Source organism: Sceloporus occidentalis, unplaced genomic scaffold (genome assembly GCF_023333645.1).
Source record: "Sceloporus occidentalis isolate IW3139 unplaced genomic scaffold, rSceOcc1.0.p SCAF_137, whole genome shotgun sequence".
In the NCBI taxonomy this organism is placed as follows: domain Eukaryota; kingdom Metazoa; phylum Chordata; class Lepidosauria; order Squamata; family Phrynosomatidae; genus Sceloporus; species Sceloporus occidentalis.
The window spans coordinates 1,500,045-1,518,916 of record NW_028317117.1 but is presented as its reverse complement, the minus strand read 5'-3'; the positions used below and the strand labels follow the sequence as shown (position 1 = coordinate 1,518,916).

The following is an 18,872-nucleotide window of genomic DNA, read 5'->3' as shown; positions in this document are numbered from 1 at the left end:
AATGCGGCTGGGGGTTGCTCAATGCAGGGGTCACGTATACTTGCTGCACTGCCCTTGCAGATTAGGAGCAGACTGTCAGAGTTAGTGCAATCTTCCCTTCCTCTGACTGTAACGTGACTTTTTGCGATACGTCCACATGACACATGCACAGGGCATGGGAAGAGCACAACAAAATGCAGATCACATAGTGAATGAATAGTGTGGCCGAAACGGATGTGTGAGTTCCAATCCTCTCAGGTGTTGTTGTAGGCTCAAGGGGCAGCTGCTTTTGGCCCAGGACTGGCCCAAGACATTGTGCTGCCTGGGTCCAAGGATGAAATGCTGTCCCCCACATACATTTTTTTAAATAGATTAAATCTAACAGCATTTAGGATTATCTCATCTCTCTTCTTTCTCCATTTCTCCTTATCTCTCCCCTTCTCATTTTCTCTCCTTTTACTCCCCATCTTTCTCCTCATCTGTCAAAATCACCCTCCTTTCTCTTTATCCCTGTGTTGCTTTATAAATATACTTTTTAATCTACATCTATCGTCTTTCTTTTTATCTTTACCCTTTCCCCCATCTCTCCTCCTTCTCATTATCTTCTCAGTTTTTTCCCTTCTCTCCCCTTATTCATTATCTCTCCTTTCTCCCCATATTTTACCTTTCTTAAGTCTTGTGGTGGACGCGTGAGATCAATTCCTACAGACCTCTGTTTCAGTGTTCCATCGCTGTGTGTGCGGCTTCAGTGCTGAGATTTGACATCATATCCCGGCACTCAGCATCAATAGCCAGCAAGTTTTGTGAGGGAGCTGTGAAATAGAGGAGTGACGTGCTCCCTTTATTTTGCGCTGATTAAAGAGAGATCCATGATCTCCCCAACCGGCCCTGCTCCTCCAGAGGCTGGCAGTTCAGTCCACTTCTAGGGAGAGCTGGCAGGGTGGTACCTGTGATTGCCGCCCCTATCAAAATACCGCCTGGGTCCCATTGACCTAGCAGACCCATGTATGGACCGGCTCTGTTTGCGCCCCCCGTAAGGAATGGACTCAGGGGAGCTGCCGCTATTGCCCCCACGTTAAAGACAGCCCTGAACAAGGGCAATAGAGAAAAATTACTTTAATTATGCTAAATGCTGTGAAGTAGTTCTAGTCTCTATACAATAAGGTATCTATAAACATTTAGATTGATGCATGCTCCTGTGTATAATTTCATTTAGTGTATTTTTTCCAATTCATGTTGATGTTTTCAAGAATAGCTCCATTAATCAGAAAATGATAACATAGGATTCCAGAAGCAGCATATATGTTGGCAGGAAACTGTTAATCAGTAATCTTTAACATACATGTCTTACTATTCATTTCTGGCCTAAAAAGGATTATGTAACATTTAGGGAAAAATATACAGCTCAAAAGTCCCGCATTTGAGGTTAATATGGCAAAGATCTCCACAGCCACCATGTATTTCCCTTTGGTGCTCAGATACACCGGGATCATTGCAATCCAAGCACTACAGAACACCAGCATGCTGAAAGTGATGTACTTGGCCTCATTAAAACTGTCTGGTAATGTCCTGGCTAAAAAAGCTATAATAAAACTCATAGCTGCCAGGATCCCCAAATAGCCCAGGACAGAGTAAAAGGCAATAACTGAGCCTTCGTTACACTGAATGATGATCTTTCCCTGATAAGAGTGCATGTCCTGCTCCTGAAAGGGAGGTGAAATAAGCAACCAACAGATATTAATTAGAACTTGAATAAATGAGCAGAACAAGACTATAGAAATTGTCAGTTTGACTCCGATACATTTATTCCACTTGCTGCCAGGTCTGGTGGCTTTAAAAGCGATACAGACCATGATAGTCTTGGCCAACACAGAAGACACAGCTACGGAGAAGATGATTCCAAAGGAGGTTTGACGGAGTATGCAGGTTATATCCACTGGCCGTCCAAGGAACAGAAACACACAGAGAAAGCTCAGCATTATGGAAACAAGGAGGATGAAACTGAGGTTCCTGTTATTAGCTTTAACAATATATTTATTCCAGTGTAAAATAAACAATCTCAGTACTGCCAGAGTAATTAAGCAAAAGAAAACTGAGACAGATGCCATTATTGCAGTCAAGGTATCGTCTGTATAGGATAGAAATTCCACCACTTTGGGAATACATCGATCCTTTTTCTCATTTGGCCATTCATCTACTGGGCATTTTAAACAATTGTCACTGTCTGTAAAAAGTGATAAGTAATATATTGTTAGCAATATAGAGCAATAGTCTGTTTATAGGTTAATATTTTAATATTCCAATGATTCAGTACTCAGTGCAGTTCTAACATACCAGTAACGTTTGATATTTCTCCTTCTGAACAATAAACACAGTCGTAGCAGCAGGAGTGTATTCCAAATAACTGGACTTTCCTCTGACCAGGTAAACAATTATTTGAGCATTGAGATCGTGGAATCTGAACAAACAAATATGAATTAATTAGCATGTACATCTTTAATTAATTAGCAGGTACATCTTTGGGTCTTTGTTAGAGACTGCAATGCTCCAGTATGGTTAAGATTCATTCAGATTGAGAAGAAGAAACAATGAGGCATATGGGAAAAAAAGTGAATCTGGTATCACTATTTATTACAAAACAAGAAATGGTTTACTGGTTCTGATTCTTTAAAGCAGAGGTGGGGAACGTCCGGCCCGCAGGCCATATAAAGTCTACAAAATCATTGGCCTGCCCACAAACACTTCCGAAGGGGCCTGCTGCTTACCTGTGTGCGTGGAACGGCTATTGTGCCACCAAGGGGGTGCTGGAACCCAGCGGAGTTGCGTCACATAACTCTACCGTGTTCCTGCTTCCCCTGGGTACAAGAGACACTGCTGGTATAGAGTGTGAGAAACACAGAGGGAAACAGCAGGCCCCTGCAGAAGTCTGCGAGCGGCACAGAGAGATCTTCAGTTCAGATAAGAGCATAGAGGAGGGTGGATGAATGCGTATGCGTAATTGATTGAGTGAATGAATATCTGAATGAGGGTATATTTGTGAATTTGTGAGTATATGTGAATGAGTACCTGTGGGTGAGGGAATTATTTAGTATCTGTGAATGCGTGAACTAATATTTGTGAATGAGTGAGTATGTGTTTGGTAGCATTGATGTGTAAGGGGGGGGGCACAGGGATGCTGCTTGAGGTAGGGATGTTTGGGGGCAAATGTGAAGTACTGTGCTTCCAGTCTGGGTGCTAGGCAGGTCTGGGTTTACTGGATGGCATAAATACACAATGTGGGGCTGATTGGGGACAATATGCAAAGGCGTGGGGGCATTAGTTCCCAAGGGGGTGCTGGCTGGGGCCATCACATAAATCAGTACTAAAAGGGGGACTTTATGGTGGAATAAATATACAATGTGGAGCTGGATTGTGGCAATACACAAGGGTGTGGGGGGCAATGGGGCATCACATAAATCATTACTAAAGGGAGGGCTGTCTGTGGGATAAATAAACAATGTGGGGCTCATTTTTAAGTTGATAATTTTGTATGACACACAAATTATGTTATAAATATTCAAATGGCCCTTGGCAGAAAAAAGGATATCCGTCCCTGCTTTAAAGAGTGAGGAGCACGGAGGACATTTTTATAGGGATCAAAAGTCAACATAAGACTAAGACAATTTTTAAAACAGAAGCAGGATGCAAATTTTTCAAAATGCAACAAGGTTATTAAAAATTTAAAAATTTCTGACCTCGTTGTTGTTGGTCTTCCATATCATCCCATGTGTGTTAATATTAAGTCTCTGACCACTTGGATACCATGGAGTATACAGGCCTACATGACTGTCATTTCTTAATGAATCAGATGTGAATTTCAGATTTGTAAGCATGTAAGGGCGAACATATTCACCATTTTGATCAAAAACAGGCACTGGTTTGTTCGAGCCCCGTATATAATCTGTATTCTTGATATAATGATATATCTTTTAAAGAAAGTAAAAAATGTGTTTAGATAAGTCATAATAATATAATAATTTTAAGTAAAATGTATATTAAATGAAATTGCAAACAGCTGTGACCATTTTTGTGAATGGGCTGTAGTCATTGGGAATTGCAACATTCAAGACAACTGGGCTCTCGGAAACAAGCAAACTTTTAACCTTATTTACCCATAACAGCACACCAACATTAATATGAATGCTACCATGCGTATCACTCTAAACATATTAGCAACATTTATTGATGTTCACATATACCGTATTTGCTCTATTATAAGACGACCCCCCAAAATCTGAATATTATTTTTTGAAAAAAAGAAAAAGCCTGAATATAAGACGGCCCTATAGGAAAAAAGTTTTACCAGTAAATGTTAATTCATGTAAACTATGTGAACAATTTTTTTTTTAATAAAAGCTATGATTGACAAAAATATTTTGTTTTTATTTCCTTTTTTTTTCAACCTGCCCCCCAGTTATGCACATCTGCCCCCTGGCTTGCCACTCTGCCCCAGAAATGCCTTATACCCCCTTTATGCCACTGTGCCCCATGATATGCCTTTTAACCCTCTAAATGCCACTCTGCCTCCAGAATTGCCTTATACCCCTATATGCCACTCTGGCATTTAGGGTGTTAAAAGGCATATTATGGGGCAGAGTGGCATATAGGGAGGTATAAGGCATTTCAGGAGGCAGAGTGGCGTATAGAGGGTTAAAAGGCATTTCTGGAGGCAGAGTGGCATTAAGGGGGTTTAAAAGGCATTTCACAGAGCACTCTGCCTCCAGAAATGCCTTATGCCCCCCATTTAACACTCCCTCCCTCTCCCCTCTCCAAACTTACCGGTGCTTCTGAGTCCCCGGTGTGTAGTCCGGGCAGCGTGTAGAGCACGTGGGAACTCTGATCTCTGACAGCCGGGGAAGGTCTGCGCGATGGACGTATATTCAGGTTTTTTTTTACTTTATTTAACATGGAGGATGTTAAATAAAGTTAAAAAAAAAACACCCGATGTTTTAATTTAAGCCCTATGCGGCCCCAGACCCCTAAGGCCGGCCCTGGTGGGGGCTTCCCGGCCCCTTAGAGTGGGGGAGCCGGTCGCAGTTGCGGCGGGCTTAAGGGGCTCAGCGTCAATCCGGCCGTAGAGGCCGCATAGGCCCAGTCAGTTCAGTCCTGACTGGGCCTATTTTAAGGTAGGGGCCTGGAGCTGCAGCTCCATCGTCCCCTAAATCAATCCGGCCCTGCCGTGGGCCCGGTCGCAGTTGCTGCTTGCTCCGGCAACAAGGTAAGTAGGGTGAGGGAGGGGGGGTGCAGCGAGAAGGGGCAGAGGGGGGTTAGATAGTGAGAAAGGGGGAGAGGGGATAGATAGTGAGAAAGGGTACATATTGGGAAGTGGGTACATAGTGAAAAGGGGGAACACAGTGAGAAGGGGCAGATAAGATGGGGAGAGGGGGTAGTGTGAATGCGTATGAGAATGAATGAATAAATGTGTGGATGAATTGTGTGAATGCGTATGACAATTAATGAATTCATGTGTGGATGAATTGCTTGAATGATTTGTGAGACTGCATTAATGAATGTGTTAATGATTTGCGTGAATGAGTGAGTAAATGCAAAGATGGTACATGAAGGGTGGGATTTAACAATAAATAAATAAATAAATAAAAATGGGCTGCTCAGGCTTAAATGCCCGTGCCTATTTTTTGTCCCAGTCCAGGCCTGGCACCAGGGGCCTCTTGAATGGACAAAGTCTAGAGATAGCTTACATGAAACGAGAGATCCAAAGGTGAACAGCTAACTGTTTACTTGATAGAGCGCTAAGAACTGCCACATGGACCTTCAGGGTGGCTGGAGACATTATCCTGCTGGAGCTGTCTGTTAGCACACCAGGAGGAGAAGGACTTGCGGATCTTCTCATACCGGAGGTTGGTAATTTGCTTCCGGCACTTCATCATGGTTTCAGCCACCTCTTCGTAGAGACCAGCCTGAATGAATCTCTCCCTCTCAGGAGCCACGCTGACAACTTAAAGTAAGCGGGTGGAGTACAGGCCCTTGAAGGAGCAGGTCTGGCTTGTTCCACAACTTCTTTGGAGGCTCTATGGACAGGCGGATTAACCCTGGGTACCAAATCCTTTTGTCGGCAGCTATTCTCGGATCTCTCGGTATCTGTCTCTTTTGATCTTTTGGAGAACCCCTGGTGATGAGAGGAAGAGGGGGAAAGATGTAACCCAAATCAAAGTCCCAAGCTTGGGAAAAGGCATCCAGAGCTAATGGACGGCCCGCCGATGACAGGGAATAAAACAGAAGCAGTTTCCTGTTGGCTGCCGTCGCCATGAGGTCGATCTGTGGAATACCCCAGTCTCTCGTGACTTGCAGAAATGATGCAGTGTTCAAGCTCCATTATCCTTGAAGAACAGATATTCTGCTGAGAAAATATGCGGTAATGTTCTTCTTCCCATGAATTAACACGGCCGAAAGGTGGGAGAGATAGAACTCGGCCCACTTACCGATCTTCTGAAAAAGAGAGCCCAATTGAACACTCCTTGTGCCGCCTTGCTTATTCAGGAAAGCCACCACCATGCGATTGTCCGACAGTACTCGCGCTGCTTTTCCCCGTAACCAGCATAGCCAAGAAAGGAGTGCCTTCTAGACAGCCAGAAGTTCCAGCACATTGATATGAAGACGACGTTCCTGGTTTGACAAAAAACAGGCTCGGTCCAAACCAGACCTGAACTCTGTCTTTTCACCTGAAGCCACCATCTGAGGGAAAGACAAACACTGGCTGGAATGGCAACCTTTCTTGAGAGGGCTGGAATGGATCGACCCCATGTCCCCAGGATGAAATACTGTACTGGACATATATGAAGAAGGGCCCATGCCAGGGCAGGCCTCGTAGACACCATCCTTCCCAGAAGGCGCATGAGCAGTCTCAGGCTGGAGAGACGTCTGGATAAAATCAAATGGGTATAGCTGGTGATATTCTGAATCTTGTCCCCTAGCAGGAAGATCCTTTCACAGAAAGTATCCAGGATAAACCCCAGGAAAGGAATCGTTCTGGTGGGAAGAAACAATCGCAGACAGCAGTTTGGTGAAGACTCTTGGAGCTGAAACAAGACTAAAAGGAAGAGCTTGGAACTGGAAATGAAGAGTCCATTTTGTATGTTGTCCACCTGAAGAAACTTCTGTGACTCCTGCCTGATGGGAACATGAAGATGGGCATCCTAAAGATCGAGTGTAGCGAGAAAATCTCCCTTGGAAAGAAGCTCTATGGTGGACTTGATAGACTCCATCCTGAACTTCCTGTAAGCCACAAAACGGCTCAGAAACTTGAGATCTATGGTGAGTCTGAAGTCTCCTGACGATTTGGGAATAATGAAGATGTGGGCGTAAACACCTCTTCCCAGGGTCAAGGCATCCAGACAAAAAATTGATGAAGAAAACACATCACCCTGCCCCTACCACAATGTTTCTGGCATCATGCTTTCTTTGAAGCCCTGTCCTCCTGTTTAGAGGAGGAAGGGCTGCCTCTACCATGGAAAGGCCAAAATCTGGAACCATAAGGCCTATCCTGAAATCTGGACTGGGGTCTGGAATCCTGACCTCTGGATGCCCTGAACGGGTTGGGACGAAAATGTGGCAACAGAACTTTTAACTCCTTTCTGAACAGATCTTTCGCTGAAGCCTCAAAAGATCTCTTAGCTGCTCCCTCTGCCTTCCTGTCAATGGGATCCAGGAAATGAGAGGAATCCTCCAAGGGAATAGCGGATCTTCTAGTGGCCCTGGCCACTGGAGCATCTATCTTGGGAGATGAACGCAGCTCAGAGAAATCTTCTGGAAAAGGGAACAGCCTTGAGACTCTTTTGGAGATGGTTAGGTTTCTTTCAGGAGCCTTCCACTGGTCAGTAATAATAGACTTCAATGCTTCAGGGACTGGAAAAGCCTTGGGCTTTTTACAAGAACCTAGAAAAAAAACAGTCTGTTCTTCCTCCAGGTCTAGAGCGGCCCTCACAGCAGTAACCAGCTTGTCCACCTCTTCTGGTGGAAAGGTTTCTTTAGAGAGCTCCCCCTCTTCCGCAGATTCGGGTTCCTCCAGGCGCCAGTCCCTTTTGAAGCCCGAAGAACCATGATTGTGACCCAAAGACCGGAACCCAGGCAAAGGATCAAGACAGGATGTCTCAGGCTAGGGCAAAGAATCCAAAACCGATGATCGGATCTGCTGAAAAGTGGACTGGAGCTCATTCTTCATCCACTCCTTGAAATCAGAAAATTAAATACCGTATTTGCTCGATTATAAGACGACCCTGATTATAAGACGACCCCCCCAAAATCTAAATATTAATTTAGGAAAAAAACAAAAAGCCTGAATATAAGACTACCCTATAGGAAAAAAAGTTTTACTAGTAAATATTAATTCATGTAAATTTTTTTTATATATATATAAATATTAGTCCCTGCTGCCGATAGCAGGTATAGATCAACACACAAACCCAGATCAATTGAAATTCACTTGTGATCTCAGCACTGAAGGTATATATCAAATAAACAGAATCAGACATACAAGTCCTGTATTTGCAGGTATACAATAATAATATATGAAACATAGCATCGCAGGTATAGATCAACTGAATAAGACATATTAACCCTGTATTTGCAGGTACACATAAATAATGTATGGAAACATAGCATAGCAGATATGGATCTACAGAATAACACAAAAACCCAGCTTTGCAGGTAAAGATCAATTGGAATTCACATAAAAACACGGCATTAAAGGTATATTTAAAAACCCCTAAATTACAGGCATAGATCACAGGTTGCACACCCCAAAGCCAGCCCTGGCGTCCACACTGCCCACATAGAACCTGACCAGCACCCAGATTACACACATAAGATTTGCAATCTTTGTCCACAAATAGCCCAGCACAAGTCAACTTTGTCCCCAAACAGTCCGGCCAGTGCCATCTTTGTCCCATATACACCCTGCCTGTGCCATCTTGGTCCCCAAGGCTCAAACCTCCTGCTAGTGCCATCTTTGCCCTTCCACAATTATACATCTATGATACACAAACACTTTTACAGTCTACAGTCACTAATTCACACTTTAATTCAGACAACTCATCCACACATTAACTCATGCTCTCCCTCATTCACTCAATGCATCCACACATTAACTCATGCTCTCCCTCATTCACTCAATGCATCCACACATTAACTCATGCTCTCCCTCATTCACTCAATGCATCCACACATTAACTCATGCTCTGCCTCATTCAGACAATTCATCCACACATTAACTCATGCTCTCCCTTATTCACTCAATGCATCAACACATTAACTCATGCTCTCCCTCATTCAGACAATTCATCCACACATTAACTCATGCTCTCCCTCATTCACTCAATGCATCCACACATTAACTCATGCTCTCCCTCATTCACTCAATGCATCCACACATTAACTCATGCTCTCCCTCATTCAGACAATTCATCCACACATTAACTCATGCTCTCCCTCATTCACTCAATGCATCCACACATTAACTCATGCTCTCCCTCATTCACTCAATGCATCCACACATTAACTCATGCTCTCCCTCATTCAGACAATTCATCCACACATTAACTCATGCTCTCCCTCATTCACTCAATGCATCCACACATTAACTCATGCTCTCCCTCATTCACTCAATGCATCCACACATTAACTCATGCTCTGCCTCATTCAGACAATTCATCCACACATTAACTCATGCTCTCCCTCATTCACTCAATGCATCAACACATTAACTCATGCTCTCCCTCATTCAGACAATTCATCCACACATTAACTCATGCTCTCCCTCATTCAGACAATGCATTCACACATTAACTCATGCTCTCTCTCATTCACTCAATGCATCCACACATTAATGCACACTCTTTACTTATATCTACCCCATCTCCCTCCCCTATCACTTTCTACCCCCCTCTCCCTCCTCTTATCACTTTTTAACCCCCTCCCTCCCTTATCACTTTTTAACCCCCTCCCTCCCTTATCACTTTTTAACCCCCTCCCTCCCTCCCTTATCACTTTAACCCCCCTTGAGATGGCGCCCATAGCACGTGCCATGGCTGCCATACCCTATATACGCCTCTGGAGAGAAGTAACCCGACTGTTTTATGAATGTTCTATGTTCTCTAATATTTGTAATCAATTAAGTGCATATTGTTGAATATTGCGATTGATGACGTCTTCAATATGTTCATTATAAGAATAACAAAAAATTCCTCATATAGTCTCTATCTAATATTTACCTGGTGTTTGAAATTTGTTCTTTTTTCTGTTCTATAAGGCGCAGTATTTAAATTCATGCTTTCCACAGCATGGGCCATAATATTTACTGCAAAATGCACTCGTGGTGAAACACCGGTAAATAAATCCATTCCAAGTTTACCCAAGCTTTCTTTTCCAGTACAGTTACGAAAAGACATTCCATAAAAAAAACTAAATATTTTCATTTTATATGAACTTAAAGATAAACATTGGAAATGTAGGGAATAAATATCTGCAAGTAGTTCATCATTTGGGAATTTGGAGGGTTTGATATCATTGAAATAATTTTCTGTTCCAGAATAAAATATAGGAAAGAGTTCAATACCCAAACTGCCATTAAATGTGCTCATATTAGCCAGAAATACTTCTTCCTTTGAAGCCCAGGAAGGGGGAAGAATTAGTGTCTTACTGTGAAAAACATCGTTTAAGACAAGCAGTGTGCTAATAGAAGCATATGTTAAGGCTCCACAAATCACAATAACTTGAGCAGAAGATTTTCTAACAATTTCACTGATGTGATGTAAATCGTTTTTGATGCCCTTGTTGCTATGTATTGTGTAGGCAACACAAATACCCTGATCATTGAGATATTTGGTTAAAATAAGGCTTTGTTGATTTCCACTGTCATCATTCGATGTAAATATTCCAACCCAGGTCCAGCCAAAGTATTTCAGAAGGTCGGATATTATTAATAAATGGACATGTTCATTCTGTAGTGCCCTAAAAAAGTGCGGGTAGACACGTCGATCACTTAATGAATAATCTGTGGCTCCATAGCTGATCTACAAAATATGAAAACATTATATCATTTGTAACATCTGATAATCACAATTTGTTCTACATTTGAACAAGGAACAGGCAATATTTATCTCTGTAAAACACTGGATTTTCTTTCTTGTACGAAAATATATAGCAACTAGACTTGCTGGCCAAGTCTTCATGAAAAAAACCCCTTCGTATTCCATGAATATTCGCCTGTGTTCTTTCCGGCATATATATGTGTACGTTATTCGGGGTCATTTTTTTTTCTTTGTTTTTTTGTTTTCTTGTTTTCTTAAAAGGGGTTAATACGGTAACAAAACGCTGGCGCCAGGATTTTTAAGGTTCATAAGAGCGACTCTATTGGCCACTTTTTAAAAGGGGTTAATACGGTAACAATATGCAACAGCTTTGGCGCCAGGATTTTAAAGGTTCATAAGAGCAACCACTGGCAGGAAATTCCTTTGGCATCAACCGATGAAGGGTAGCTGCCTATTAGTCTCTCCCAAGTTGCTCTGAGGTATACCTTGCTATACGCTTTGCCAGGGGGACTCACATTTTAATCTCCCTGGGAAAGGGCAGGGTAAGGTACACCTCGGAGAAACTTGGCCTGGAGAGACCAATAGCGTTGATCGTATGGATCTTTAACTCCTGATGCCAAAACTTGGCCTGGGAAGACCATTGGTCTCCCGGCTTCAGGATTTATCAGTTTGTAGGAGCGACTCTATTGGTCGTTGGCAGGGGCCTACACTGGCATCAACCAATGAAGGGCAGCTGCAACATGTGATGACAAAAAAAAGCCAAAGTGTTGCACACAAAATATGTGAAAATATGGTCCCTCACTGTGACCAATACAGTCACTCGTATGGACCTTTAACTCCCGAAGCCAAAACTTGGCCTGGGGAGGCTCCAGGAGTTAAAGGTAGTTACGAGTATGTCAAGCTCCTGGCTGCATGAGTACACAATGTGAGGGTTACTCACCCGTCCCTGTGACCCCAGGATCCTCGTCGCTCTGCAGGAACACCTGGTTCAGAAGGGGCAGGATGGCTGGCCATGTCAGAAAGGGAGAAAGCCCCCCCTCTCTGCCTATACTAAGGAACCAAAGAGGGAGGGGCTGGAATCCAAGTGAGAAACTCCCACTGACAGACATTTAAGCCCTCCTCTCTCCAGTCTCATCGCTTGAATGTTCTACCAGCTACAGAGTGTTCTTCCTGAGTGCTCTCCTGCTTATCCCTTCTCCTTTGCATTTCGCTATATATACAGGCTATATTAACATTATGAAGATAAACATCTTATCTAGACTGTTGTGCCTCTTTCTGTCAGGTTCCACCCTACTCGGCCTGGAGTATTCAAAACTTTGTGATGCTCATGTTATTCTACAAACACTAGTGGACAATGGATTTTGATGGAAAATTCTTCATTCAGGTTCCCTATTGGCGCGTTTCTCGGGGTCTGGAGACGGGGAGACCTCTGGCTAAGGTGAACCCATTTGTCGGGGGCCACAGCGGATCTTTGGTACAGATATAGTACCAAATACTATCTAAATACATTCCCTAAATACGTTGCTTCATAACCCACCAGGTTTTGGATAGTGCTTTTGAAAGAATATTTATTTTGCCTGCCCTGGGACATATAGTATCTCACAAAAGTTTTATCTTTTCATGTGACAACACTGAAGAAATTACACTCTGCTACATTGTAAAGAGTGCACAGCCTGTCCAAATTGGACCCAAAGTGTCAATATTTTGTGTGGCCACCATTATTTTCCAGCACTGCCTTAACCCTAACATCAAAGCACTCTCTAAATCCTGCCACAACCAACTACGCAACATTTCCAAAATTTGTCCATTCCTGACTGCCAGCACTGCAAAACAACTAATCAACTCCCTCGTAATCTCCTGTCTAGACTACTGCAACAACCTACTCACCGGCTTCCCTCTCTCCCGACTATCCCCCCTCCAGTCTGTTCTCAATGCATCTGCCAGACTAATCTATCTCACCCGACGCTCTGCATCGGCCGCACCTCTCTGCGAGTCCCTCCACTGGCTCCCCAATATTGGCTGCATTACAAGACCATTGTAAGGACTACTAGACACAAATTACTTTCAAAGGAAATGTTTTTGTGTTATTGTATTTTCACAAATTTAGTGCGCAACACTTTGGCTATTTTTGTCATCACTTGTTGCACCTTTATTTAAACACTATATTACAGTGTTTGCACTTAAAATATTATTATTGGTAACATCGTTACTCCTTGGTGTAAGAGTTCATCAACCTTGAATACACTACATACTGTATATTCCGTTAACCACTGTATGTTCTGAATTCTGCCAGCCCTCTTTTTTTGTGAAAATGGCCAATACATTTTATATTGTTGTACCTACCTCCGATTAAAGTAGCTTGATGAAATTACAAGGTCTACTATGCTAGGTCAAAGAGGCTCTAACCTGTGGTCACCATGGCCCCCCCGAGGCCTTTCCTTGAAAGCAGACCGGAGCCTGCATTAGCACTCCCATGTGATATCCCTGGCAAAGCAAATACTTTTCAGTTCTAGAAGTTATGTCTGTGCCGTATTTTTTCACCGGTTAGACAGACAAAGAAACTCTCTAATCTCGGTAATTACAAGGCGCAGCCATTAGTAGAGAAAAAGACTGGTATTTAATTAGATTAGATTTGAATGGACTCACCTGTGTATGACCATATATCCCGAGTATTTGCGCTATGGGCACAGTTGTGACTGAATAGTGATCTCCAATAAAACCAGCCACCTTCCCACGTTCAGAACAGGAATAATTGGGGACAGTCTTCCCAGGTCCAGACAAAATTTGTAAAACACTTTTTACCGCCTTCCTTGTATCTAAGCAAGAATCATAAAAATGGTATCCCAGCGTGATATTTGGTAAAATATCTGTGTCTTTGTTAATTTGTTCAACGGCAAAAAGAAAGATACGGACATGCGTGTACAAAAGGTAGAAAGGCCTATGGAGATGTAAGGTTTAACATTTGTACACAATTAGTCTCACAAATCACATGTAAGTAAATGAAAATGCTTCTCATTCTTCGCCAGTGGCAAACAGTTTATAGGCATTATTACAGTGTGTAAGATTAGAAATTGGTAGTAAAGAGGTACTGCTGCCACTCTGTGGATGTTTTTTTTTATTTTTTATAAATAACTTGTAAGACCTATAATACAACCTCTTTTGTATGATGGAAAAATGAGGCATAATTTAAATTCATGCTGGAGATATGGCACAAAAGCATTTTACAGGGAGACAAATAAATAGAATATGATGGCAGATAAGGACCATTCGTCCCATCAAGTCTGCCTCTGATGTAGAGACTTCAGACCTTAGTCAGTCCTTGGCCTTATAAATAAACAAAAGTAGATTTGGACAATGCGGACCTCCTGTCCAGTCTCTTACGTACCTTGCCAATATTAGACATATCATATAAAGACTTATTAAGAAGACTTTTCAATCTGTTGGCTATAAGAAAGGTCATAAATTTAATTTCCCAGTAACTCAGATATGAGATAAAAAGGGATGAGAGGCATAATAACCTGGCATTTCACAATACAAATCTGTTAAAATAGTTTTATTCACACAAAATGGTGGGTAATATATAGAGATTCCTACCCATCCTTATAGAACAATCCTTAATATGTGTGGGTGCACAGAGAGAAATAGGAAAATATGGTAAAGAATAGAAATGTTGTAAATGTTTGTAATTTGTAAACCCCTTCACCTCTGTGCTGTTGCAGGAAACTGTCTCCAACTGTGTCAAAATTAACTTAATTAATTAAAATTACCTTTTGTTTGGCAAGCTGTTTAATTAATTTCGAAATATTATTGTTATAAAAATTTCACCTAATGGAAACTAGGATCAGAGTGAAAGAACCAGCATTATCTTCTAATGCCCCCCCTTCTAAAGTCATAAACAACAATCAACAACAAATAGCAACTTAACAAAAGGGGAGAGATGAGGAATAATAATGCAGATCTTGAGATAAAGTAGTTAAGATACATGTGTCCTTGATATAGACACAAGCTGAGGCTTCAATACATTTTTTTTTACAATTTGCTTATTTTAATCTGTAAACACACTTCAACATTAAAAAAACTTTTCGAGTTTCCATTAAAAAAACTATTAGTCTACTTTTAAGTCATATGACAATTAAACATTCCCTGAAAATTATGAATATCTTTTTATATGTAATTGAATAATTATTACAGTACTAGGAATAATGTTTCTAACTGCATTTAGTCATACATGTGAAGTATCTGGCAGAGCTGAAAGATCAGAATTTTCAATGCCCTTTTTTTTCCCTTTCTGGCAAAACTCTGTATTACACGTTTCCTCCTGAAGTGCCAACAGAACTTCTCACTCCCTTGTAAAGTGAGTAAGGACATCTCTGACCTCCTAACTGATCACACACCTTGTGTCTTTCCTCTGCTTACAACAGGTCTGGAGGGGTACCTATTGTCTGAAGCCAAACAATTAGGTGTCATAATAGGCTGCCTAGGGATGGTGGTGCCATGTCTAGCCACCAAAATCTGTATAACTGAATAATAAAAAAAAAGATAGTAAAGATAACTTACGCCATACAGATCATGTGCTCCAGAGGTGCTTTTGTAAATTGGTAATGCTCCACAGACGAATGTACAGTGAACACTCCTCCGATTATAACATCTCCATCTTGATAATATTCATAGTCATCGAATGCTTGCCTTATTTGTAATTTACAAGCTGATTCTGAGTTTTTTGTTGCAGATTTGCAAGGTGTCAAACACAGACCAAACATAATCAGTAACAGACTAAATGAAGACAATCCAGTCATAGATTTAAATATAATTATTCTGGACAATGCAACATATCCCATAATAATACAGAATATCATGATGTGTGCAGGGTTCAGCTGCATGTTTCAGTACATAGTGAGATGCAGTCTGTGTCTCCTGTAAATGAATTAAAAGTGACTCCGGTGCCCTTGTTTTATACACTAAAGCGTATTACATTTACCAGCATTCTGAATTTAGCTCATTCGTCTGTGTTGGGAATCACAAATTTGGCCTGTTCTCCAAATATCTAATGTGCACATGAGATCAATCACCAAGCGAATTCACAGCTAAATAACAAAGTGTACAATTATTCTGTACAGTTAAAAGTTCAGTACAATTATAATAGTCATTTATTTTCCAAATAGCAAAAAGTACAAATGAATAATAAGAATTCAAATAAATATGTTTCGGTTGTCTGTTTATTGGCCTTTATGTTAAAAGATGGTCGAGACACAGAAATTAAATATGAGTCATCAATTCACTGACTCACTGAATCGTTCAGAGCAACTCTGAATCGAACACAATTAGACTTTTATAACTAAATACAGGATTAATCTTCACTGCCCCCAGGATTTAGATTCCCCTTAGTTTGCACCCCTTTACCTCTAACTGCACCTTAAGTTAACCATATTAAATATTAAATTAACCCCTCAGTCCTCACCATGAAATTAACCCTAAAGACCCTATTAACCATAAGTGCCCCTAAATTAACCCCCACCTCCCCTAATTTTCAGCACCCAAAATATTAATCTTGTCCTTACTGTGAGTTTAGTTGCTGAGTAGGGGGATTCATTGACTATAATGAAAGGGGTGGGTCCAATCGTTAGTGTGACTGCAAGGAGGGACTGGGAAGCAGTAACTACTGTGCCTCACATTGAGTGAACTGATGAATTGGCTCATGAATGCATTCATTCATTTGAATCACTCAAAATTAACCGATTCACTTTACTGATCTGAATTACCCATCACTACTTTTCTGGAGAGTTCCAACTCTGGGGTATTTGGGGTATCCCCCAAGAGTTAATTGGTCCAATCAGCCAATGATTGTTATCAGGTGCCAAAGTTCAAAAGTCCCAGAGGTGCAGGAAACAATTTGGGGGATAAAACTGTGAGTACACTAACATGAGAGCAGCGTGAGTGCTGTTTTATTGCTTGTCCGTGTGGTTGGGGTGGAGTGTCCTCATGGGATAATTGGCACCCTTTTGGTGACCTGTTGACCAACAACGTGGTCATGACGGGTGGCATGTCCTTGCCGGTCAGGGACTGTATGTTAGGCAGGGCCCTGGGGAACGCAGGAGAGCTGGACCCACGTAGCAGAGACAGTAAATAGGACTCACGAGGTGGTGAAGAACAAGCAAGCCAAAAGCCAAAGGCAAAATATGGTTGGGGCAGGCGGCAGTTAGTGTTGCAGTTGGTATGTCGGGTCTCAATCCTCCCCTCACCTCTTATGTGGTAAGGCTGATTATGCCCACTGAGTTTAAGGCTGGCTGGTGCTTAGTAATAGTTGGTATGGAACTTTCATACTTAATGGGGGGAGGTAATTACAAATTGGTGGTAAAAGCCTGGAAAGGGGGCTGGCAAGGTTTCTGTACAGTATTAGGTTGGGTTAAGTTATTTAGCAATTAATGGTTTGTGTAGATAGTATTCCCTTACAAAAAAATGACTGCAGTTTTTCTGAAGTAATACTGCAGTTTTTTAGACATGAAAAAACTGCAATACTGCACTTTTACTGCGGTATTACTGCACATTTACTGCAGTTTTACTGCAGTTATCTTTGTACGGAAGTACAAATGCAATAAAGCTGCAGTACATTGAAGTACAACTGTAGGTTTGCAATATAAAAAAAAAAGTGCAGTAAATGTGCAGTAAAACTGCAGTACAGTGAAGTACAAATGCAGTAAAACTGCAGTAAAAGTGCAGTATTGCAGTTTTTTCATGTCCAAAAAACTGCAGTATTACTTCAGAAAAACTGCAGTAATTTTTTTGTAAGGGATGAAAGTTATGTTTGGTAACAGGTTAATACAGTATGATGTTTGAGTTAATAAAGCTGTGACCTGTTGTTATACAACTGTGTCTGTGGTTATTTGGGGTAGACAGGGTTTGGTTTTTGGTGGGATGGAAAGTACTTATAGCATGGGCCCTACTACCTTCGTACATGTTGCCAGTCTCCAAGTCAGCCTGTGACTGGAGGGAGGATGTGAAAGAGTTAACTTAACAAATACTAGCTGCCAGGCTAGTCAAAAGCTTCACCCCACCAAGTTATATTTCAGGCCTTTAACTCCTTCAGTCCCAGGGGTTTTTGGTACCTCAAGTCCTGGAGGAATTTACATGTAGTACCCTATAGGGTAGTATTTTTTATACTTATGGCTTAACGGGTATGGGGGTTGTGAACGGGGGCAGGGGGTTATACCTTTTAGATTTCAGGGCAATGGGATGTAAGTTTTGTTGTTTTTTTTTATACAATTTTTTTTTATTTTATTTATTGTATCAGTGCAGTGGTTAGGGACTCTTGAACATCTTATCAATGCCAGTAATGTCACAATTACATCACTTATCTCACTTTGTTTTTTTAATTATTATTTATTGTAATATATATATCAAATACAGTTGATGCACTCCGCGGGTCTTCTTTTTATAAAATGTATTGACTTGCTGTATATACTTTTTGGATTGTTAGCACCCGGGCATATTGCAACTGCTTCCAGTCAAGTGAGTGCGTTACATTCTTTATCTTTTGTGTATATATATATATATATATATATATATCCCGTATTGGCCCGATTATAGGCCACACCCTTATAGTTTGGTGTTATTTTAAAGAAAAAATTTATTTATTAAACAGTTATTATACAGTTATAGAGTCCTGCTTACCAATGTTTCCCCAGACTCGTCCACCGTGCTCCAGTCTCCCTGGTGTCTAGTGGGGGCAGCCTGTGGACGTCTGCGTGGTGCGCATAGACAACCTTTGCTGCTGCCCGCCACTTCCGCCGACGCTCTACCATAGACGCATCG

General features: G+C 41.5%; 1 protein-coding gene across 1 annotated transcript; it reads right to left on the bottom strand.

Annotated features, from left to right (window-relative positions):
• Positions 1-1,298: 1,298 nt before the first annotated feature.
• Positions 1,299-18,862, bottom strand: LOC149281212 (vomeronasal type-2 receptor 26-like). The gene is made up of 7 exons (XM_089499557.1): positions 18,732-18,862; positions 13,710-14,001; positions 10,673-11,045; positions 5,808-5,974; positions 3,714-3,944; positions 2,314-2,437; positions 1,299-2,203 (listed from the first exon to the last, which is right to left on the bottom strand). The coding sequence occupies exons 1-7, from the start codon at positions 18,860-18,862 to the stop codon at positions 1,299-1,301; spliced, it is 2,223 nt and encodes a 740-aa protein (XP_089355683.1).
• Between the last annotated feature and the right edge of the window lie 10 nt (positions 18,863-18,872).

Excerpts from the sequence above, each read along its gene's own strand:
- LOC149281212 (XM_089499557.1), bottom strand. The coding sequence starts at position 18,862 with ATGGTAGAGCGTCGGCGGAAGTGGCGGGCAGCAGCAAAGGTTGTCTAT. Across the intron at positions 14,002-18,731 it reads ACGAGTCTGGGGAAACATTG|GCCTTTCTACCTTTTGTACA; the intron begins GTAAGCAGGACT and ends ACATCTCCATAG. Across the intron at positions 11,046-13,709 it reads GGATATATGGTCATACACAG|ATCAGCTATGGAGCCACAGA; the intron begins GTGAGTCCATTC and ends CATATTTTGTAG.